At 43.5% G+C, this 23,946-nt stretch overlaps 1 protein-coding gene across 9 annotated transcripts in view; it reads left to right on the top strand.

The window, feature by feature from the left end:
• The window catches only part of ARAP2 (ArfGAP with RhoGAP domain, ankyrin repeat and PH domain 2), a 402,332-nt gene that overhangs the window by 186,172 nt on the left and 192,214 nt on the right, over window positions 1–23,946 (top strand). For all 9 annotated transcript variants that reach the window (XM_033947679.1, XM_033947686.1, XM_033947705.1 and 6 more), the window contains 3 exons: window positions 8,055–8,229; window positions 11,345–11,479; window positions 23,655–23,799. In XM_033947679.1, the coding sequence (XP_033803570.1) occupies window positions 8,055–8,229; window positions 11,345–11,479; window positions 23,655–23,799 (455 nt within the window). The remainder of the gene's footprint in view (window positions 1–8,054; window positions 8,230–11,344; window positions 11,480–23,654; window positions 23,800–23,946) is intronic.

Genomic DNA, 23,946 nt, shown 5'->3' on the forward strand with positions numbered 1-23,946 from the left:
GCAGTGAGCCCCCCTCCCCGGCAGTGAGCTTCCCCCTCCTGTACCTGTTTTTAATCCCGGCATTTCCTTCGCCGGACAGCTGTAGCAGGAAGAGGCAGAGCGGCGAACAAGGCAGACATGCCTGCATGGTCCCGTGCGCCTGCCTGAATGGCTGCAGGCAGTTCTCGCAAGTCGCGAGAGCTGACTGCAACCATTCAGGCAGGCGCACGGGACCAGGCAAGCGCACCTGCCTTGTTGGCTGCTCTACTTCTCCCTGCCGCTGCTGTGCGGCAAAGGAAGCTCCGGGATTAAAAACAGGTACAGGAGGGGGAAGCTCACTGCCGGGGAGGAGGGGGAAACTCACTGCTGGGGGGGCTCACTGCCACAGCGTCCAGCGAAGGAAGCACCGGGATTAAAAGCAGGCATGGGCGAGGGGAGGGCTGGAAGGCAGGGAGGGGAACATAGGAGGGAGGAAGGGACAATTGTTGGGCCTGAGGGTGAAAGGAAAGAAGGAAGGATGGAAAGAAAGAAAGAAATCACCAGACAACAAAGGTAGGAAAAATTATTTTATTTTCAATTTAGTAATCAAAATGTGTCAGTTTGGAGAATTTATATCTGCTGTCTATATTTTACCCTACATTTGTCTATTTTTCTATAAGAACATAAGAATTGCCATCTCCGGATCAGACCCTAGGTCCAACAAGTCCGGCAATCTGCACACGCGGAGGCCTTGCCAGGTGTACCTTGGCATAGTTTTAGTCCCCATATCACTCTATGCTTCTCATAAGGAGATGTGCATCTAGTTTACCCTTACCCGTATCACTCTATGCTACTCATAAGGAGATGTACATCTAGCTTACCCTTAAATCCTAGAACGGTGGATTCTGCAATTAACTCCTCTGGGAGAGCATTCCAGGTGTCCACCACTCGCTGCGTGAAACAGAACCTCCTGATATTTGTCCTGGACCTATCTCCCCTCAGCTTCAGTCCATGCCCTCTTGTTTGTGTCACATTGGACATTGTAAATAACTGTTTTTCCTGCTCTATTTTGTCGATTCTGAAAGTCTCGATCAGATCCCCTCGCAGTTTCCTCATCTGCAAACTTGATGATCTCACTGGATGTTCCATCCTCTAGGTCATTGATGAAAATATTAAATAAGATGGGCCCAAGTACCAAGCCCTGGGGTACACCGCTAGTCACATTCTCCCAGTCTGAGAGCTTCCCATTTATGCCCACTCTCTGCCTTCTGTTCTCCAGCCATTTGCTTATCCATCTTAGTATATCTCCTATTCCATGGCCTTGCAGTTTCCTGAGAAGTCTTACATGTGGAACCTTGTCGAATGCTTTCTGAAAGTCTAAGTATATAATATTCACCGGTTCTCCATTATCAATTTGTCTGTTCACTGTCTCAAAAAATTGAATTAGGTTCGTCAAACATGACTTCCCTTTCCTGAATCCATGTTGGCTGGCTCTCATCAGGTCATGTGTGTCTAAGTGCCAGATTATGCTATCCTTGATCAGTGCCTCAGCCATCTTCCCAGGGACTGACGTGAGACTCACAGGTCTATAGTTGCCTGGCACTCCTCTCGATTCTGTTTTAAATATCAGCGTGACGTTCTCTATCTTCCAGTCGTCCGGTATCTGTCTTGTTTTGATTGACAGGTTGGCAAGTTTTTGCAATAGTTCTCCAATTTCCACTTTCAGCTCTTTCAAGACTCTCGGATGAATTCTGTCTGGTCCAGATTTGTCACTTTTGAGTTTTTCGATTTGGCGGTAAATCTGCTCCAAGTCCACTTCTACTGTGATGAAGCTGTTCTCTCTGTTACTCCTTTGAACACTTTCACTGCTTCTGGAATTGTTGCGGTGTACTCCTTCGTAAAGACAGACGCAAAGAAGGAATTTAGTCTATCTGCAATTTGTTTGTCTTCCTTGATGTACCCTTTCGTTCCCTGGTCGTCCAGCGGTCCCACCGCCTCTTTTGCGGGTTTTCTCCCTTTTACATACCTAAAGAAGGGCTTGAAATTTTTGGCCTCATGCGCTATTTTCTCCTCATAGTCCTTTTTGGCATCCCTCACCGCCCCGTGACATTTCTTCTGATCATCTTTGTGTTTGGTCCAAGCTTCGGTTGTTTTCGTGCATTTCCATGTTTTAAAGGAGTCCTTCTATTCTTTTATGACTTCTTTCACCTCTTTGGTGAGCCACGTTGGCTCTCTTTTGCCTTTAGTTTTCTTTGCTTTGGACATCCGCGGAATGTAGAGGCTTTGTGCTTCTGTGATAGTATTTTTCAGTAGGGACCATGCCTGTTCTACCATTTTGACTTTGCCCATCTTTTTCTTGATCCTTTTTTCACCATGGCTCTCATGCTATCTGATCTTCCCCTTTTAAAGTTTAAAGTCATGGTTGAGGTTTTGGTACTTTCCCCTTCCCGACATCGAGTTTGAAGTTGATCATGTTGTGATCGCTCATCCCCAGCGGGACCATGACTTCTACTTCCTTTGCCAGTCCCGTAATGCCATTTAGGACCAAGTCCAAGGTGACGTTTCCTCTTGTCGACTCTCCCACCAATTGTTCCAGGTGACATTGCATATTTTTAAAAGTCATCTCCCTTGACATATGTACCCTTTCCCTGCCAGCCCTGTGCCCTGTCCCAGCCTACCACTAGACCACCAGAGGAGGGACAGGGTTTAGAGCCTGGCAGTGAATGTGGGGTTGGGTACAGAACCTGGCAGGGAGAATTTGGTTATTTTTTTCTTGTTTTCCTCCTCTAAATTTAGGGTGAGTCTTATGGTCAGGTGCGTCTTATGGAGCGAAAAATAGGTGGTTACTGACCTAGAACCAATTGTGACAGATATACAAAAAAGGTGAATCTATACATGCTATTTAGGTAGGGAATTACTAAGGGAATGAAAAGGCAGATATGGGGTGAGGTACTAAAGCGGGAATGACAAACAGATAAGGGTGCTTTTCAAGTGGGTTGGAGTTAGGACTTAAAAGCAGCTTCAAAAAAGTGGGCTTTTAGCATGGATTTGAATAAGAACATAATAATAACTTTACTGGGTCAGACCAATGGTCAATCTAGCCCAGTAGTCCATCTTCACAGTGGCCAATCCAGATCAATAGTACCTGGCAAAATCCCAAAAGTAGCAACATTCCTTGCTACTGATCCAGGACAGGCAGTGGCTTCCCCCCATGTCTGTCTCAATAACAAACTATGGGCTTTACCTCCAGGAAATTGTCCAAATCTTTATTAAAACCAGCTATGTTATCCACTCTTACCACAACCTCTGGCAATGTGTTCCAGAGCTCAACGTTTCTCTGAATGAAAAAAAAAAAATCCTCCTTTTGGTTTTAAAGTATTTCCCTGTAACTTCATCAAGTGTCCCCTAGTCTTGTAATTTTTGGAGGAACAAAAAAATCCAGTTGTACCTGTTTTGCACCATTCAAGATTTTGTAGATTTTAATCATATTTCCCCTCAGCCATTTCTTTTCCAAGCTGAAGAGCCCTAATCTTTTTAGTCTTTCCTCATACCAGAGGAGTTCTATCCCTTTTATCATCTTTATTGCTCTTCTTTGAACTTTTTCTAGTTCCACTATATCTTTCTTGAGATAAGATGACCAGAATAGAATGCAGTACTCAAGGTGAGGTTGCACCATGGAGCAATACAGAAGCATTATAACATTCTTAGACTTGTTAACCATCTCTTTTTAAAAATAATTATTAGCCCCTTGTTTGTTTTTTGGCCCCTGCCGCCATACATTGAAGGTTTCATCGTATTGTCTACAATGACACCCAGAACTTTTTCTTGGGCACTGACCCACAAGGTGGACCCCAGTATCTGGTAACTATGATTTGGGTTGTTCTTCCCAATGTGCATCACTTTGTATTTGTCCACATTACATTTAATTTGCCATTTAGATGTCCAGTCTTCCAATTCCCTAAGGTCTGCGGGCAGTTTTCACAATTTGTATGCATTTTAACAACTTTGAACAGTTTAGTGCTTAGTGTCATCTGCAAATATAATCATCTCACTACTCATTCCAATTTCTAGATCATTTATAATAAGTTAAATAACATTGATCCCAGTACAGATCCCTGTGCCACTCCACTATTTACCCTCGTCCATTGAGAAAAATAGCAATTCTGTATCGCTTGATAGACTGGTATAGTCCTTACGAATGGGTAATATGCCTCACTGCTACCAGCAGGTGGAGACTGAGATCAAACTTGTTTATCAGTATAGCATGCCCGTCTTGCTACTCCAGTTTTCCTCAGTCTCCGGTAGCAGGTGGTAAGGCTTTTCAGCTCCCCTCTTAGCACTGTTGGAACTTTGTTTGTGGACTCCTGGTTCCCCTTTTTGTGTCGGATAGAGCTTGGGCGGGTTCTGTTTGGGGATCCGTCCAACCTTGGGGGAGTTAAACCTGGCGGGTCTCGTGCTGGGTCCTTCCCCCCACCTCCCCATATTTTTGTAGTGGGCCTCAGCAGGTGGCCTGGCCCCCTGGTTGGTCAGCCCTCCAGCTTTGAGAGCTGTTGAGTCTTTCTGACTAAGTACAAAGAAATAACAAAAAAATCCTGAGTTGTGTCGGTCTAAAGGGTTAATTTCCCTTTATAACTGCCTTTTTTCTGTGTTTTTTTTCTCAACTAACCGGCACTTTATTTACAGCTAGGGAGGTTTTCATCACAATGAGCTCTTTTAAAGGGAAAAAGTGCTCCAGGTGCAAGGTACTCGTGGCTGGCCTGTGCAAGCATTGTGCAGGTCGGAGCAGTGCAGCGGAGTACTCCGAGACTATGTTAATGAGTGCAGGTAGAGAGTTGATAGGATCTTGAATGAAAAGAAGGATGTCATCTGCATAAGCTGCGAGTTTGATTTGTCTAAAAGTGGAGGTAATGCCCTTAATAGAAGTACATTGTCTGATTGCAGCTAGGAGAGGCTCTAGAGCTAAGTTGAATAATAAAGGTGAAAGGGGATACCCCTGTCGGGTTCCTCTATGAAGGGAAAATTTTCGTGAGAGGGAGTTGTTAATCAAGATGCGGGAGGCGGGTTGCCAATAAAGAGTTTTGATCCAGTTGGTGAAGTATGGACCAAAGTTGTACCATTGAAGAACTCGTAGCAGGAAAGGCCACTCAACACGGTCAAATGCTTTCTCAGCATCAATGGCCAAACCAACCACCGGGTCTGGGAGAGATTTGACATGTACATTAACATGATGGAAAAGTCTTAGATTATCACCAATATAACGATTCTTAATAAAGCCAACTTGATCTTTATGTATGAGAGATGAAATCACTTTGTTGAGTCTCAGAGAGAGAATTTTGGCCAAGATCTTATAATCCAAGTTCAAAAGGGAAATGGGTCGAAAGTTTTTTTAACAAGAGTGGGGTCCCTGTCAGGTTTAGGTAAAAACTATAATAGTGGCTTCAGTTAAATTAAATTGTTTTTCAGGAGTCAGGTGGAGAAAGTTATAATAATTGGGAAGGTGCGGGGCCAGGAGATCATGAAATTTTTTAAAGAATTTGTTAGTAAATCCATCAGGGCCGGGTGCTTTGTTATTAGCTAAGGAGGAAATCGCAGTCTCCATTTCCAAGATAGAAATAGGAGAGTCCAACTCTGATTTGAAGGAGTCAGGTAATTGGGGGTGAACAATAGCATCCAGGAAAGAGTCAATGTCTGAGTCTGACGAGGAGAGCTCTGATTGATAGAGGGTAGCATAGAAATGTTCAAATTGAGAGGAAATCAATTCCTTACTCGTAACAATTTGGCCAGAAGGGTTCTGGATAGCCGAAATATGTAGGTTTTTATTTTGTTTTAAGATATCTAGCCAGAGGTCAACCCATGATGTTATCTCCTAAGGCTACTATTGCACACTGGATCAGGGAGACTATTGCTTCCGCTTATCTTCTGCAGAAGAAGCCTGTTCCAGACTTTCTCAAGGCTCATTCCACTAGGGGTCAGGCAGCTTCTTGAGCTGAGTCTTCTCTAGTGCCTCCAATGGATATTTGCAAGGCTGCATTTTGGTCTTCTCTGCATTCCTTTGTCAGATACTACCATGTGGATGTTCATGCGCATCGGGACATGGTATTCGGTGAACACGTTCTGGTGTCGGCCCTTGGGGGATCCCACCCTTGATGGCTACTGCTTTGGTAAGTCCCATTCGTAAGGACTATACCAGTCTACCAAGTGATACAGAAGGAGAAATTAGGTTCTTACCTGCTAATTTTCTTTCTGTTAGCTTGTAGACTGGTATAGTCCCCCAGGGTGTCTGTCTTTGTGCGGTGTTTGCGAGATTTTGTTTGCGTGCAGATTTTGAATTTTTCTGCGGGTTCTAGTATTTTTCTAGGGCCGTGGAGAATTGAGAACAGTGGCGATGGCTCAGCTAGCTTAGCTAATGAGCTATGGAGATGTTTTACTTCCAGGATCAAGTTCTATACATGTTCCAACAGTTGTTTAAAGATGTTTGTTGTTTTCTTACACTCCTGTTTGGAATGTCATTTACTGTTTTTCAGTTAAGAAATTTCCTAGGTTCTGCTTGGCTATTCGTCAAACTGGAGTAGCAAGAGGGGCATGCTATACTGATATACAAGTTTGATCTCAGTCTCCACCTGCTGGTAGCAGTGAGGCATATTACCCATTCGTAAGGACTATACCAGTCCACAAGCTAACAGAGAGAAAATTAGGCAAGAACCTAATTTCTTCTTTAACTTTATCCTCTGTTTTCTATCTGATAACCAATTTCTAATCCACAACTGAACATTGCCTTCTATCATATGACTCTTTAATTTTCTCATGAGTCTTTAATTTTCTCAGGAGCTTCTCATGAAGAACTTTGTCAAAAGCTTTCTGAAAATCTAGATACACTACACTTCTCCCTCCAAATTTGCGGGTTTAGGACTTACAACTTTGGTAATTTGTATGTTTCTAAACCCTCCTCCTGGACCGCTCCACATTGTACCGGGTGGCCTAGCGGTGAAGCGGTCAGGAGTGATCTTTCTAAGCTCCTGCCCTATGCAAAGCCGTCAACAAAAATGGCTGCCGTGAGTTCCCGTGATCTTATGAGACTACAGTGGGAACTCAAGGCAGCCATTTTTGTTGACAGTTCTACATTGGGGCAGGTCCATAGGAAGATCACTCCTGCCCTGCTTTACTTCCAGGCCACCAGTGTGGAGAGGTCCGGGAGGCGGGGGTGGGTAACAGTCAGCTCTAAAAGTTATTTGCAATTTTTCCATATTCATGGGCTGGCTCACTTTTATACATATGTTTATTCACACCTTCAAAGAAGTCAGATTGGTGAGGCAAGAACTCCATCAGCTAAACCCAAGCTAACTGCCAGAGTTGGAGTCTGACCTACCAAGTCAGGCAGCTTGTGCAAGGGCAGCTTAGTAAAAGGACTCCTTGGTTTGAAGCTACAAAGAAGCAATTGTAAATGTATTTACTATGTTTTAGATGGTTTTGTCTTGAACTGAAATCTAACAAGTAGGTAATCCTCTAATGGTAGTGGCTGCAGTCACAATGGCCTTCACTTATTCAAAATTAGGAGTGATTTTGCAGTGTTTTGTTTATTTTTAATTTAAGAAGATCAACAAATGTTAAAGCTAACTAATGAAAAGAGCATCAATTCTTTAAAAATGTATGTACAGTGGAACCTTGCTTTACGAGCATAATTAGTTCCAGAAGCATGCTCGTAAACCAAAATACTCGTATATCAAAGCGAGTTTCCCCATAGGAAATAATGGAAACTCGCTTGATACATTCCCATCCCCCCACCCCACCCCCGAGGTCAGCGGCGTTGCATGCTCAAGGCCCGGCAGAGGCAGGAAGTTCTTCAAGCGGCACCGGCATGTCCTGTGGGCTGCATGCCGGTGCCAGATGGGGAGTAAGTTTCAAGTTGTTCGGCGGGGGGGGGGGGTGCTCTTAAATCGAGTCAACACTCAGTTTGCGAGACAAGTTTTGCAAGAATATTTTGCTTGTTTTGCAAAACACTTGCAAACCAGGTTACTCACAAACCGAGGTTTGACTGTATATATTTTTGGATATAGAAATGAATGATTGAAAAACTCTACTTTTCTTTACATAAACAGGCCTTATGTGCAGCAGTTGTTAAAGAGGATGTATTGGAAACTATGATGCTGTTATTTAGTGGAGCTGATGTTATGTGTGCAACTGGCGATCCACTCCATAGCACTCCTTACTTACTTGCAAAGGAGGCTGGACAGTGCCTACAGATGGAATTCCTACATCATAATAAATTTTCAGGTAATGTAGATAGAAGAGTAAATACTAAGCTCCAGTAAAATTCAAAATTTTACCACAGTACTGTTTACTGCACAAACCATTCATCTGTGATTCCTCTGTACTATAGGTTAGTGACTCACATGGTAAACTATGAAAATTGTATTGATGTAATCAAAAACATTACATGTTCTTGTCTTCTTCAAAGATTGGCGTCCCAAAATCAGGCCTACTATATTATAAGGGGGAAGTGGTTGAATAAAATGACACCCAAACCCCCAACGTTCCTTTCTGTGCAACCCCATCCCCTAAAAGTCCCATTTAAAGAATCATTCATACCCCATTACTTAATTCTCAGCACCCCATCCCCCCTAAAAAGCACTTTTCAAGACACACACACCCCACACACACATACACACACTTCTCCAATCCTCCTAGCACATATTTGGGGTCTCCTTCATGGCTAGTGGGCAATCTTCAGTTGCTTCTGCCTCATCAATGCCCAGGTTCAAAATGTCATCCAGATACCTCTCAGATTGGAATTAACTATTCTGTGGTTGGGTACAGCGGCATTAAGCTTTAGAAAGGGATATGGTGCCTTCAAAAAACCCCTTCGGGTGAAACATGTTGGCTGTATAAATCCCTGAAAGCATGACCACAAGTTTTAAGCTAAGTATTTAAACTATTTACACACTAAGGTGGGAAAAAGTATTTATCAATTTAATAGCAAAGTATGGAAGATCCGGTGAGGAGGTAGTACATAAAGCCTGACACAATGAATTTGTATGAGTGCTAGGTGGTACTTCTGAGGATCTATAAACATTGTACTATTTACTGTGAAGAGAGTTAGGAGGGGTAAGAGTATATACACCCTTCCAATCTGAAGTTTGGGCTATACTCTCACAGAAAATTTAACTTGAACTATTGTGCTGTTTGGTCATCCAGATACCCCTAGCATTAGTGTTACACTACTAACACGAGTCAAGCTACTAAACAGTGGAACACTCATGTATGTGGCAACTAGGCTCCTAGAAGTTTTTACTGTGAATTACACATGATTGGGCCATTTAAAATTTGTCATTTGACAAAATACTTGTATTATTCCCTTAATACATGTTAGAAAATATGCCATCCATAATCTTTTTAGATTGCAAATTAAGACATTTACAGAGTTATCACACCCTAAAACATTTGCAACCAACTTGTGCTGTAACAACTGCAGCAATAAACACCAGGCAACATGAATATGATTTCTTGATGTCAGTTTTCTTCCCTTTCTTCACACGCAAGAGACAACGGTACTGATTGTACAGCCAAGGCTGTAGTGTACTGTGTTGTGTGTCCATGCAACAAATATTATATTGGACATACTAAGTAGGTTGCCAAGATCTGTATTGCTGAACATTTAAACAATATATGCTGCGGACGATTGCTGGCCCTGCTGTTCTTTCATTCTCAGTGAGTATTTAGATGTTATGTTTATTGTCATACGATAAGGAGGCAATATTAGAAGCACCTAAATGTATAAATTGTAACATTTTCATCTCTTATTCACATATATACTCACACAGCAACTACAGAAAGCAACTATTTGCATATGTTCATTTTCTGGGATGCACAAACCCCCCTCATTAGGCCCTCTCCCAAATAAAGCCCCTCCCCAATCTGAAACCCCTTATCCTGAATGTTCCCCCCACCAGAAGACTCCCCCCACCAAGGCTTGAACCCCTACCTACTAGACCCCCCACCTTCCGTAACGCTCCCCCAGGTCTACCTTTAAAAAAATCCCTTGTTCCCACTGAGGTTAGGCAGGAGTGGTTCTGTTGCTCCTGCTCTTAACAGAATTAGGTTCAGAATGGTGCATGAGACACTCTATTAGTGGTCTTGTGGTATCACTGCTAGGGGGCATGTGTCTGCATCACCTTTATATGGACACATGACCCCTAATTTTAGTACCATGAGATTTCAGCTATGAGATTTGGCAACATTTTGAACCCAGGAGCACTAGGGACCAGGAATTTTTTAAAGGCAGGCCCAAGAGGGGAGATTGGGAGGGTGGAGGATACCTAGCAGATGGGGGTTTCAAGACTTGGAGGTCTTTTGGTGAGGAATGGGACTTCATTTGAGGGGATTTTATTCAGGAAGGGGACAGTTGTGCTTGGGAGGGTGAGGAGCACCTCACGGTTCATATGTGTGGTCCAGGAGCATCAGATTTGTAGCCTGATTCTCCTGGGATGGAGTCATAAGCAGCTTTATACATATACCATGGAACTCAGTAAACATTCAGATAGCACATGTTGAGGATTCCTTTGGTACTGTATATCAAGGTGTGATAATAGCCTGACCTTTACCCACACCTTGACAATTTCTCCTCCGAGTGTTCAAATCATCCAGTAACTTTTGGTCGCTTTGTTTTAGCCATGGTTGTTTTGTTTTAGTCCCTTCCACTGATTTAAACAACATTGGTTAGTAAGTGGTCAGAAGTCAGTCCTGATGAAAAATTATCCACTGCAATTAGAATCTAACTCATTGCTTCCTCAACACATCAGTTGGGAGTTACAACTTCATAGAATTTGAAATCAGGTTTTACTTAGGAGAAAAGGTAAGATTATTGACATTACAAAGATTATTTTCAAAGCCATTTATACACATAAAACAAAATTGTTCAGACTTTAAGCAGGTAAACGTGTGTGATTAAAGCAATTTTCTGCATACCTGTGTTTGTAGCAAGAATCAGCATTTTCTGGGGCTGATTTGTATGTGTTGATTTGGGGTGGGGCCGGGCGGGCATTGGACTTTGGATTTAAAAAAAAAAAATACATGCAAATTTGTGCAAATTTTCTGCATACTGAATAGCAGTTTTAATTACATTTAGGTATTTTTGGTGGGATAATATTCAAAAAGATAGTGTTCAGTTACAGAATTCTTTCCTTAATAGAAATAAAAGTATTATAGTATTTTCATAACACACTGTAATGGTTTGAGTGCTAGTGTTAAAGGTGTTTCAAGAAAAGAATAAAATGACAAGCATAGAAAATGAACATTTATTGCTTTGATTAAATTCATAGACATGCTTCAATATTAGACTGTAAATCTTCAACTCTTCAAATGATTTATATAATATTCTTTATTTTGATAGATTATCCAATGTGTGACCCCCAGTTTGAAAGTGAACTTCACCAGGATTCTTCAGATTCCACTTTCCTTTGTGGATTTTTATATAATGCATCTTCTATCACTGCTAAGATTTTCACAGAGAAGAAGCTGAAAGAAGGTATTTATCTTTGTGTACACTGTTAGAAATTGAAGGATGACAATCTAAAATTTTGGAATGGGGAAGCTTATTCCTGTTATTCATTATATGGTCCTAGCTTCATGGAAAATTATTGTTTATTCATTCAATTTTCTATAACATTCTCCCAGGGGAGCTCAGATCAGTTTACGTGAATTTATTCCAATCTATCTAATGTACCTGGAGCAATTGGGGGGGGGGGGATGATTAAGTGACTTGCCAGGGTAACAAGGAGCAATGTAGGTTTGAATCCGCAACCTCAGGGTGCTGAGGCTGTAGCTTTAATCACTATGCCACACTCTCCCCCATGTTAAATGCAGTGAGCATTTCAATACTTTTCTTAATTTTCATTTTTAAAATAGAGTATATACCATCTAACATATGGAAATTAAAAATCTTATTAGTAAGCAAATAACTTGATTAAAAAGTGTTTATTGAAATCTTTACAAATGGTTAAAGTCATTAAAAAAGGACACAGGAGAAGAGGACTTATTCAAGATTAACTTTGTCAAGATGGGGGAATTCCTCAAGGAGAAGTTAGCTGAATGGGAGCAGGTCCATGACGTGGAATAGCAGTAAGCAAAACTGAAAGGAGCTATTTTAAAGGCAACATACCTTTGTTAGAAAGTATATAAAGGTAAAAGGCAAAGAAGGCCACTTTGGTTCTGAAATGCAGCAGCTGAAAATGTAAGGGGAAAAATGTTAGCCTTCATAAATTACAAGACATCACAGACAGGCAAAAGTATGTGGGAAAGCTATGAGAAGTTGGTAAAGCTATCAGAAATCAAAGATGCAAATGGAAGAAAAGATAACCAAAAGGGTAAAATTGGGGGACAAGACATTTTTAGATATATACATGACAAAATGTAGGCCTTTAAAACCCTGTCCTATATTACAAGCACCTAAGTGCTAAGGGCTAGATTGACAAAGCAAACCGATTGTGTACCGATCGGTTTGAGAGCCCTTAGCGAGCAGATTTCCCTCCGGCCCGATTCACTAAAGTGTTTAGTGATCCCCTCCTGATCCGTGCATGCAAATGAGGGAAATGGCATCCAAATTTGGGAGGGCAGCGATTCACTAAACACTTTAGCTAACTCCGATTAGGTTTGCTGATCAGAAAAGAAGCGACCACTGAAAACCAGTCGCTTCTATCCTGGCAAACTCTCCTGCCCTTTTCTACCCTTTAAAACCATAGGCTCGCAATGCTTTTTAGCAGAGCAAGCCCATGGTTTTAAATCCACCGCCGACGCTGCCATCAGGCCCGACGCTGCCCACCCGGTCCCTGCAAATATGGCAGGAGGGATGCCAACTCCCTCCTGCCATTGCGAAACCGCCATCGGTCCGGCCTGGCTGGGCCCGGCCCACCCCTCCCTGTACCTTACTCAGGCTGTTTCAAGTTTTGGCAGGAGGGTTCCCACACCCTCCTGCCATATCTACAACTACTAACCCCCCTCCCAACAAGTACCCCTAACCCCCCTCCCTCCCCGAAAAAACCCTAAAAATTTGCCCCGCAGCTGTGTTGAAAATAATTATGGCAGGAGGGTTCCCACTCAAAAACTAACATAACGGCAGGAGGGATACCAACTCCCTGATGCCACCCCCGGATGTCCCCTTCCCATCCCCGGTCCACCCCCACCCCCTCCCCATACATTTAATGGAGCAGGAGGGGTTCTCAATCCCTCCTACTCCAATGCCTCCCGTGACGAGTCTGAGGCCTTAGGCCACGCTCCAGTGCATCGTGTGATGCACGGGGTGGGGCTTAAGGCCCTGATTGGCTTGAATATTCTTCTAGGTTAGATCTTTAGATCTTTATTTTACTCAGTAGAGGAGTGAGTAATTATCAGGTACATAATTATTTTCAAAATATGCAAAGATATACCTTGATGCACTGAATCTGAACAAAAATTTGCATACATCATTCCAAACAAATGCAGGCTTTTGAAAAATAAAAACTTCCACATTTGATTTAAACTCAGTTGATGCTTTTTTTCCTGAGTAAATCTGTTGATTTCTTTAATACACCACTGTGCTGTTTTCATGAAATGCCACTAATCAACTTATATATCAAATACCACTCTTTCTTTTCAAAATTATTTCAGTATAACACATACCTGTAATCACATTTGTTAATCATATAGCAACTGCAGCTTAGGCTCAAAAACCACATCTTCCCTCTGGAAGGAATAAACCGAACTATAAGACCTGACAACCTAACTTGCTCTTATGCTGCTTAATCCCTCCCTAGTTCCTAGTTAATCCAATCAATGAACTCACAAGGAGTGCGACTCTACCTCTTTATTCAATCCCATTGGTTCTGTAGTTCCCAATTGAAAAATAAACCTTTGTTCTTTCTGTAGTAGAATCTCCGATATATTACCCCCCTAGGGAGATGTACCTGCAACAACACTACAAATCGTAAATCCTCTATTCTATGTTGTGCTGCCTGCCAGTGGGTAACCAGTGGGGGGGTCTTCTGTTTTACCAATCTAATATTGCTCAAATGCTGAGCAATACGTAATTTGATTTTTCTTTTTTGCATTTAATCCCATAAACTACTTGAGACGTGTTGCAATCTGCATAAGATTTTAACCAAAATTCTCTGCCAGTAGATGGGACAACTACCCGATCACAAACCAGCACATAATCACAATAAATGGCTGGCTTGAACATTTTGTCAGTTGTTATTCAAGAGAGAACAAGATCTTATCATGAAAGCAGGAGTTTAATCCATGAAGCACCAGTTTGGCAAGGACATTTTAAATAAAACATTGGACAATGTGAAACTGATTATCCAGGTTTTTCTGGGCAACAAGGGCATTTGCCTAGGTTATCTGTTGAAAGATGTGTTTGTTATAAGTCAGAGGGTGGTATATTGAATATATTTATAATATTTATGAAAAAAGTAAGGTTGATTAATAAATTATTAATGGTGTGTGCATATATGTATTAGTTCTTCTTCTAAATGTATATTATGTGGTTAAACAAAAAAATAGGGGAAGATTTGTATTTGAATACGTCCATTAGCAGTATTGATTGGCTTAAATCCCATGAACATGCTGACTTCATACACTTCAAATTCATGCTGACATCACTCCAGTCTGCCCCTTTGCTGGCCAAGAATACCATACACTTCCCCCTCCAAATCCGCGGTTTCAGCATCCAGGTTATTCGCAATTTTTTTTAGGGGGGGAAAAAAAAAGCTTCATTTCGGGCCTTCCCCCCGGCATCCCGGCCTTACCTGGTGGTCTAGCAGGCTTTCGGGGCAGGAGCAATCTTCCTACACTCCTGCCCCGTGCAGATCGCCAATAGGAAATGGCTGCCTTGAGCTTCCGTCGTAGTCTTGAGAAACTACGGGAGCTCATGGCAACCATTTCCTATTGGTTATCTGCACGGGGCAGGAAAGTAGGAAGATCGCTCCTGCCCCGAAAGCCCACTAGACAACCAGGTAAGGCCGGCACAGGCTGCCCAGCCCAGAAAGGAACGATCTTCGGTCTGCCCGGCCCGACACCGAAGCGGGGAAAGAGGAGACCGAAGCACCCATATTGGCCCCAGTAAACACGCAACATGCACAGAAGCAGGTGATCGGAAGCAGAGACCACCAGGTAAGGTCCGGGGATGGGTCAGAACCGGCACAAAGTTATTCACGATTTTTCACACTTCGCGGGTCCGGCTCTGCCTCTAACCCCCGCGAATATCGAGGAAGAAGTGTACCCACTTAACCACCTCTCTTAGCTCCATCCCTCACCGTCCCTTTACCACACCAGACTCCCTACTCAAAGCACCCTCACCTCCTATTCCCCCTTTAATTTCTCCCCAAACTATGGCAGAGCTCTTCTACACTAAGATCCAGAAGATTCACCTTGAGCTTTCAACCGGGCTGCTTCACCCTCCCCTCCCTCCACTTTTCCCTTCTGCAACCTCCCCTCAAAACTGCCAGCCTTTCCTTCTCCTCCTCCAAAATCACTGCCGAAGAAACCACACATCTTCTCTCATCCAATTTCAACTCACCTGCTCAGCGCTATCTTGCCCATTGCCATCCCTCCTATTTATCACGTCCTCAACCTATCGCTCTCCACTGTAATCATCCTTGATGCCTTCAAACATGCCATTGTCACACTTCTTTTCAAAAAAAACCCTCACTAAACCCCATATGCCCCTCCAACTATCACCCCATCCCCTTTTTATCCAAGTTGCTTGAAGTGCTGTTTAACACTGTTGCCTGAACTTCCTCTTATCCCAAGCTATTCTTGATCCATTTCAGTCAGGCTTTTACCCACTGCATTTCACAGAAACTGCCCTTATTAAAATTTCCAATGACCTGTTCCTGGCCACATCCAAAAGCCTCTACTCTATCCTTATCCTTTCTGATTTATTTGTTGACTTTGATACTGTTGATCACTGCCTACTCCTTGATACGCTATCTTCGGAATTCCAGGGTTCTGCTTTCACCTGGTTTTCTTCTTATCTCTCCCATCACACCTTCAGTGTATGCAACGATGGTTCCTCCTCTTCAGCCATCCTGCTTTCATGCTGATGACTTCCAGATTTATTTCTCTGCACCAGATATCTCTACTGAAACTCGGACCCAAGTATCAGCCTGCCTGTCTGACATTTCTGCTTGGATTTCTCTCCACCATCTAAAACTGAATATGGCTAAAATGGAACTCCTCATCTTCCTGCCTAAATCCATCTCCCCCCCTTTCCCCGTTTTCTGTCTCTGTGGACAACACTCTCATCCTCCCTGCCATGTCTGCTCACAATCTCGGGGTCATCTTTGACTACTCTCTCTAAAACCTGCTGTTTCTTCCTCTATAATATTCCCAAAATCCGACTCTTCCTCTTTGAGCACACTGCCAAAACCTTTATCCATGCCCTTATCACCTCGCATTTAAATTACTGCAGTTTGCTACTCTCAGGACTTCTACTTAGCCATATTTCTCCTCTTCAATCTGTCCAGAATTCAGCTGCATGACTCATATTCCGTGAGGGCTTCTATATTCACATTACACCTCTCCTAAAGTGTGTGGCGCAGTGGTTGAGGAGGAGTATGTGGCGCAGTGGTTGAAGCTACAGCCTCAGCACTCTGGGGTTTTGGGTTCAAACCCCATGCTGTTCCTTGTGACCTTGGGCAAGTCACCCAGTCCTCCATAGCCCCAGGTACATTAGATAGATTATGACCCCAGCGGAACAGATAAGGAAAAATGCTTGAGTACCTGATAGTAAAACCGCTTAGATAACCTTGATAAAATGGTATATAAAAACCTAATAAACTTAAACTTCATTGGCTTTCCATCCATTTCCGAATACAATTCAGACTCCTCTTACTGACCTACAAATGCATTCACTCAGTTGCCCCTCACCATCTCTCTTCACTTATCTCCCCCAATGTTCCCCTCTATAAGCTCTGCTTAGCTGGTAAGTCCCTCCTATCTGTGACCTTCTCCTCCTCTGCCAACTTCAGTTTCTGTCCCTTCTATCTTGCTGCGCAGTATGTCTGGAACAAATAGCCCAAATCCCTACAGCGAGCTCAGTCTCTGGCAGTATTCAAGTCCAAGTTAAAAGCCCACCTCTTTGAGATTGCTTTCAACTCCTAACTCCTCTAACCTTGGGTTCTGCATCCCCTACCCAATATGTTATGTCTGTCTGTCCAAGTTAGATTGTAAGCTCTTCCGAGCAAAGACCATCTATTAAATGCAGTGGCGTACCAAGGGGGGGGGGCGGGGGGGCGGTGCGCCCCGGGTGCCAGCCCTAAGGGGGTGTTCCCGGCCTTGCCGTTCAGTCCCCTCCAACCCCCGAAGGACCGCTCGCCCCACTGACCTTCCTGCACCACCTGTGAAGCAGCCCGCAGCAGGATCGCGAAGTCAGCGTCAGCGATCCCTGCGCTGCTTAGGCGCTGCTTCCTGCGCCGCGATCCCGCCCCTCCTCTGACATCAGAGGAGGGGCGGGACCGTGGCGCAGGAAGCAGCGCAGGGATCGCTGACGCTGACTTCGCAATCCTGCTGCGGCTGCTTCATAGGTGGTGCGGGGAGGACAGGGGGGGCGAGCGGTCCTTCGGGGTGGGTCGGGGCATCAGGCCTTCAGGGTGGGGCGGGCGGGCAGGCAGGCAGGCTTTCAAGGGGGAGGGGGTGACAGGCAGGCAGGCAGGCCTTCAAGGGGGGACAGGCCTTCGGGAGGGGGTGCAGACCTTCAAGGGGTGCAGGCCTTCAAGGGGGGACAGGCCTTCAAGGGGGGGGAAAGGCAGGCAGGCAGGCCTTCAAGGGGGGACAGGCCTACAAGGGGGGAGAGAAGCTACAAGGGGGTGGGACAGGCCTTCAAGTGGGGGGACAGGCCTTCGGGGGGGTGCAGGCCTTCGGGGGGTGCAGATCTTCAAGGGGGGGGACAGGCAGGCAGGCCTTCAAGGGGGAGACAGGCCTACAAGGGGATGGGACAGGCCTTCAAGGGGGGTGCAGGCCTTCAAGGGGGGACAGGCAGACCTTTAAGGGGGGACAGGCCTTTGGGGGGGACCATGATTTAGAAGTACACGGAGGGAAGGGGGTGTTCAAAGAGACGTGCATATGCCAAACTTTGGGGGGGGGGGAAATAATGGGTCTGAAAATAGAGGAGAGGGAGAGAGATGATGGACCATGGGATTTAGGGAGGGAAGGAACAGAAAGGGAGAGAAATTGGACACAAGGGATGGTGTGGAGGAGGGATAGAGATACTGGATAGGAGGGTAATTAGGAAAAGAAAGGGAGAGATGGTGGACTCTGGGGTGGTGGGGAAGGAGAGAGAGATGCCGGATGAAAGGGTATTTAAGAAAAGGTGGATCTGTGGAGGGAGATGAAAAAAAGGAAAGATACCAGACTTCCTGGGAAGGGAAGGGAAATGGAAAGGGAGGACAGAGTTGGCAGATGGATGGTTAGCATGCAGAAAGAAGGAGACTCTGGCAAGCAAGTTATCAGAAGAAAACCAAAGCCTTGGACCAACAAGATTTGAAATATAACCAGACAACAAAAGGTAGAAAAATTAATTTTATTTTCTGTTTTGTGATTATAATATGTCAGATTTGAAATGTGTATCCTGCCAGAGCTGGTGTTGGACTGCAAACGTGAGCTAGGATTTAACAGAGAGAGAAAAAGTCCTTTTTTTTCTTTATTTTATTTACACCACAGCGCCAGTGTGGTTAGGAGACGCCAAAGGGGGTGAAAAAGCTATAAACCCACCAGGAGTTTTGAAAAAAATCACCCAACTGGGCAGGAAAATCGAATTGAAAAACCAATTCAATAGGCTGAATCGAATCGAAATTTTTTTTCCTGAATCTGGCAGCATTAGTTTGCGCTACTGTCTTAGACTTTAGGACCTGGGATTGGGGAGAGATGGCATCCTCAGTACTTTATAATGCAAGTGAAACGAGGATTTGGTCAGACTTTTGAAGGGTCTACAGAAAAAAAATATTGTATAGGCTGGGGACATGAGACAGCAGGAAATGGGAACTTTTCTTCCTTCTATTTTTGTGAATGGAAAGGCTGAGGATGTCAGAGAGTTCAGTTAAAATATGTGCTTTATAAGAAAATATAATAATGTGTTTTATAAAGTTTATAGCATAGCTGGCCTACCCAGTGAGGTGTTCCTAGTGGTGATGGTGGCAGCGTGTCAATGTGTTGAGAGGAAGAGGTGGTCTGGGAAATTCTGCTGAGCAAACTCCGGGCCCATTTCCATCCCCCAGTTAGTCCACTCCACTCAACTGGTTCACACACTGAGTGGGTCTTTGGGTATTGTTTTGGGATCTCTTCCAGTGGTTTATCTCCTTCTTCTGGTCCAAGGAAGGAAACTTTGTTATCCTTAGCATTGACCTACAGAATATGTTTGTAACAGCGCTGCTTGTGTGGCATTAGGCTATGTAGTGATCGAAAGAAAAAAACAGACCTTTCCACATTTTTGCACTATATGGTGGGTGTATGAGGAGATTCACATTTCCTGCACAGCTAAGTCCATGTGAAGTTACCTTGTGCTGTATTTGACATCTAGCAAAGTCTCTGTTTGAAAGGAAAGATCTAAACTTAAAAATGAAGTGGCCAGAAGTTATGGTAAAAGCAGATAGTGTAGCTGGTTTTAAGAAAGATTTGGACAAATTCCTGGAGGAAAAGTCCATAATCTGTTATTAAGACATGGGGGAAGTGTCTGCTTGCCCTGGATCGGTAGCATGGAATGTTGCTACTCTTTGGGTTTTGACCAGGTATTAGTGTCCTGGATTGGCTACCATGAGAATGGTCTACTGGGCATGATGGACCATTGGTCTGACCCAGTTAGGCTATTCTTATGTTATGTTCTCATCTGTAGGGGCCTTTGTTTTCACTTCTTATTTTAATGTATTTTTTTTCTGGGAACTTATCAGTGTTTTTTATAATGGGAACAAAAATGGAAGAGAATTAATGTGTGTGGGATGAGGGGGTAACTAATTTCTCCAGCTAAATAATTCAATCCACTTCAAACAGACATAGGAGAACTCACGCACCATTCACACACCCTCCAACCAAAAACGTCAAAAGAAAAAAACTGTTCGACAACCTCCTAGCCATTCGAGCTGCAACACTCGACCCCCAACTCTACAACCAATTGACATCGACCACAGACTGCAAAACCTTCAAAAAGAAATAAAAACCCTTCTATTCAAAAAACACATAAAACCGAACTAACACAATCAGAACTGTCCCAAGCATCACCTGCAACTACTCCATATGTACTTCTGATGTCATGACAATTCAGACATAATTTATGTTATGTTATGTTTGGAATATAAGAAAATTTTCACTGCCTGTTTCTGTTCTGACCATTTATTCTGTTTCATGGTCATTACAAAAAATATTTTTTTACATAGGGGGGGGGGTGTCAAAAAATGATGGGCCCCGGGTGCCACATACCCTAGGTAATAGAAACATAGAAACATAGAAACATGGTGGCAGAAAAGGGCTATAGCCCACCAAGTCTGCCCATTCCAAAGTATTCGCTCTCGAATTTACTCCCTTAAAGATCCCACGTGAGCATCCCATTTACTCTTAAAATCCTTCACGCTGCTGGCTTTAACAACCTGCAGTGGGAGTTTGTTCCACTGATCCACCACTCTTTCGGTGAAGAAGTACTTTCTGGAGTCTCCTTGAAACTTCCCTCCTCTGATCTTCAGCGGATGCCCTCTGGTGGTCGAGGGACCCATAAGACAGAAGATATCATCTTCCGACTCAATGCGACCCGTGATGTACTTAAACATTTCAATCATGTCTCCCCTTTCTCTTCGTTCCTCAAGTGAGTACAGTCGCAACTTCTTTAGTCTTTCTTCATACGTTAGATCCTTTAGCCCCGAGACCATCCTGGTGGCCATTCGCTGAACCGACTCGATCCTCAGCATGTCTTTACGGTAGTGTGGTCTCCAGAATTGAACACAGTACTCCAAGTGAGGCCTCACCATGGATCTGTACAATGGCATAATGACTTCAGGTCACCTGCTGACAAAACCTCTGCGGATACAACCCATCATTTGTCTTGCCCTGGAGGAAGCCTTCTCCACTTGATTGGCAGCCTTCATGTCATCACTAATAATCACTCCTAGATCACGTTCTTCCTTGGTCCTAACCAAGGTCTCTCCATTTAGTGTATAAGTTCTGAGCGGGTTTCTCTTACCCAGGTGCATTACCTTGCATTTTTTAGCATTGAAGCCCAACTGCCAAGTCGTTGACCATCTTTCCAGCAGTAGTAAGTCCTGTGTCATATTGTCAGGTAATAAGCTGTTGCCTACAATGTTGCAAATTTTGGCGTCATCGGCGAACAGTGATACCTTTCCCCTAAGCCCTTGCGTCATATCTCTTATGAATAAGTTGAATAAAATCGGGCCCAAGACTGAGCCCTGCGGTACTCCACTGAGCACGTCCGACGCTTCTGATGGGGTACCGTTCACCACCACCCTCTGTACTCTACCGCTCAGCCAGTCCCCAACCCATTTAGTTAGAGTGTCTCCCAAGCCCATTGATTTCAGCTTGTTCAATAACCTTCGGTGTGGGACGCTATCAAATGCTTTGCTGAAGTCCAAATACACCACGTACAGTGCCTCCCCGGCATCCAGTTGTCTAGTAACCCAGTCAAAAAAGCTAATAAGATTGGATTGGCAGGATCTACCCTGAGTGAACCCGTGTTGGTGGGAATCACGTAGATTTTCCTCATCTAGGATTGTGTCAAGATTCCGCTTGATCAGTGTTTCCATGACTTTACACACTATAGACGTGAGACTCACTGGCCTGTAGTTTGCTGTCTCTGTCTTGCTGCCCTTTTTGTGGAGTGGGATTACGTTGGCGGTTTTCCAGTCCAAGGGGACTCTTCCTGTGCATAGGGAAAGATTGAAAAGCACAGATAATGGTTCCGCCAGGACTTCACATAACTCCCTGAGTACCCTGGGGTGTAGGTTGTCTGGTCCCATGGCTTTGTTCACTTTGAGTCTTGATAGTTCGCTGTAGACGCTATCTGGCGTAAATTCGAAATCCTGAAACGGGTCTTTCTGGTTATCTCCCGTCTGAAGCTGTGGACCGTCTCCCGGTGCCTCACATGTGAAGACTGAACAGAAATATTTGTTCAGTAGTTCTGCCTTGGCAGAATCCGATTCTGCAAAGTTACCATCCGATTGCTTCAGGCGTACAATCCCATCTTTGTTTCTTTTCCTGTCACTAATATAGCTAAAGAAAGATTTATCTCCTTTCTTAATGTTCTGTGCTAGATTTTCTTCCATTTGGATTTTGGCCTCTCTGACTGCTTTTTTGACAGCTCTGGATCTGTCTAGATAGTCCTCTTTCGCCTCCTGTTTTCCTAAATGTTTGTAGGCGATATATGCTTCTTTTTTCTTTTTAACTAGGTCTGAAATATCTTTGCTGAACCATTGGGGTTTTTTGTTTCTCCTGCGTTTACTTACTGTTCTTATGTAGCGGGTTGTCGCTTCATGTAGGATGGACTTTAGAGTCGACCACATATCCTCCACATTGTCAGCTTTTACCTGTTTATATAGCTCTTGATGGATAAATTCTCTCATGCGGTTGAAGTCTGTGCCTCTAAAGTTGAGAACTCTCGTTGCTGTGTGTGACTTAGGGAAACCCTTCTCGAGGTTGAGCCATACCATATTATGGTCGCTGGAGGCCAGTGTATCACCTACTGAGACTTCCGAGACGCTATCTCCGTTGGTGAGTACTAGGTCTAGTATTGCCTGGTTCCTGGTGGGCTCCGATACCAATTGCTTGAGACGTGCACGCCACTGATTAAATGTCAAAATGTTCAGCCTTTTAACACTATATAGTATATGTGATAAAGAGTAGTAATAGTAGTAGCATTAAAGGCCTGCTTGAAGAGACAAGCTTTCACCTGCTTTCTGAAGCAGAGATAGTTTTGTGTTAAATGAACCCTTTCAGGCAGTTATTCCTGAGAAGGCTCGCTGGCACTTAACCACATTGTATGATGACATAATGTTGACAGCCGAGACCAGTCCCGCTTACCTCACCATTCTGCAAGCTATTGACTTTGGTACTATTATTTTTTTATGGAACAGTTCATGAGTTTTCACACTCTTTGAAATTAACTTTATACTGTATATATGCATAAATTGCTATTTGATTTTCATACATCAGCAGACTATGATCTAGTTGCTCTGGATGTTTTTCTGAAGGTTCTTATTAGGTCTTTATCCTGCGTTCCATTTTATGCATCAAAAATTAAAAACCTTTGACATAGGATGAGTCACTCTCTCTTATTTACGACTTTGTACATGTCAAGGATTTTTAATTTCTAATGACCAAAATGGAACAAAAAACCCCAAAAAGTAATAGAAAATGTCAAAAAAGAAAACATCAAGAGCAACTGTTAAAAGAAATATATGGCCTCTTTTACAAAGCCGCGCAGCAGCAGTCCCGAAGCCCTTTAAATCTCTATGGGCTTCGGGGCCGTTAGCGCAGCGCAGCTGCTAGCGCGGCTTTGTAAAAGAGGCCAATAGTTACTTTGCTGCATACCCATTTTATTCAATAGGCCTAATTAATAATAACATTGTCACATTGTTATTACATGCTAATGAGGTAGCTCATATTTGTAAATCTTAGATACTACGCAAGATCTTTCATATTTATATCCGGTCTTATATTATTTTCAACCACAGAGATGATTAGGCGATGGTGTACTTTGGAAGGGGGCTTCTTGAGTTACTATGAAAATGACAAATCCGCAACTCCTTATGGTACAATTGATATCCAGGAAATTATCTGCCTAGTAGTACATAGTGCAGACTTATTTCTTAACACAAGGTAGGTTCTATATATATATATATTTATTTATTTTAATTAAAATTACTTGTTATAAACTGACATATTTTACTTAATAATCTCAGGAAGCCAAGACATTAAGGGGGGAAGTTATCAAGCTGCGTTAGGGCAATGATCTGCATTATTTGC

The sequence above is a fragment of the Geotrypetes seraphini genome, chromosome 1 (genome assembly GCF_902459505.1).
Source record: "Geotrypetes seraphini chromosome 1, aGeoSer1.1, whole genome shotgun sequence".
Taxonomy (NCBI): domain Eukaryota; kingdom Metazoa; phylum Chordata; class Amphibia; order Gymnophiona; family Dermophiidae; genus Geotrypetes; species Geotrypetes seraphini.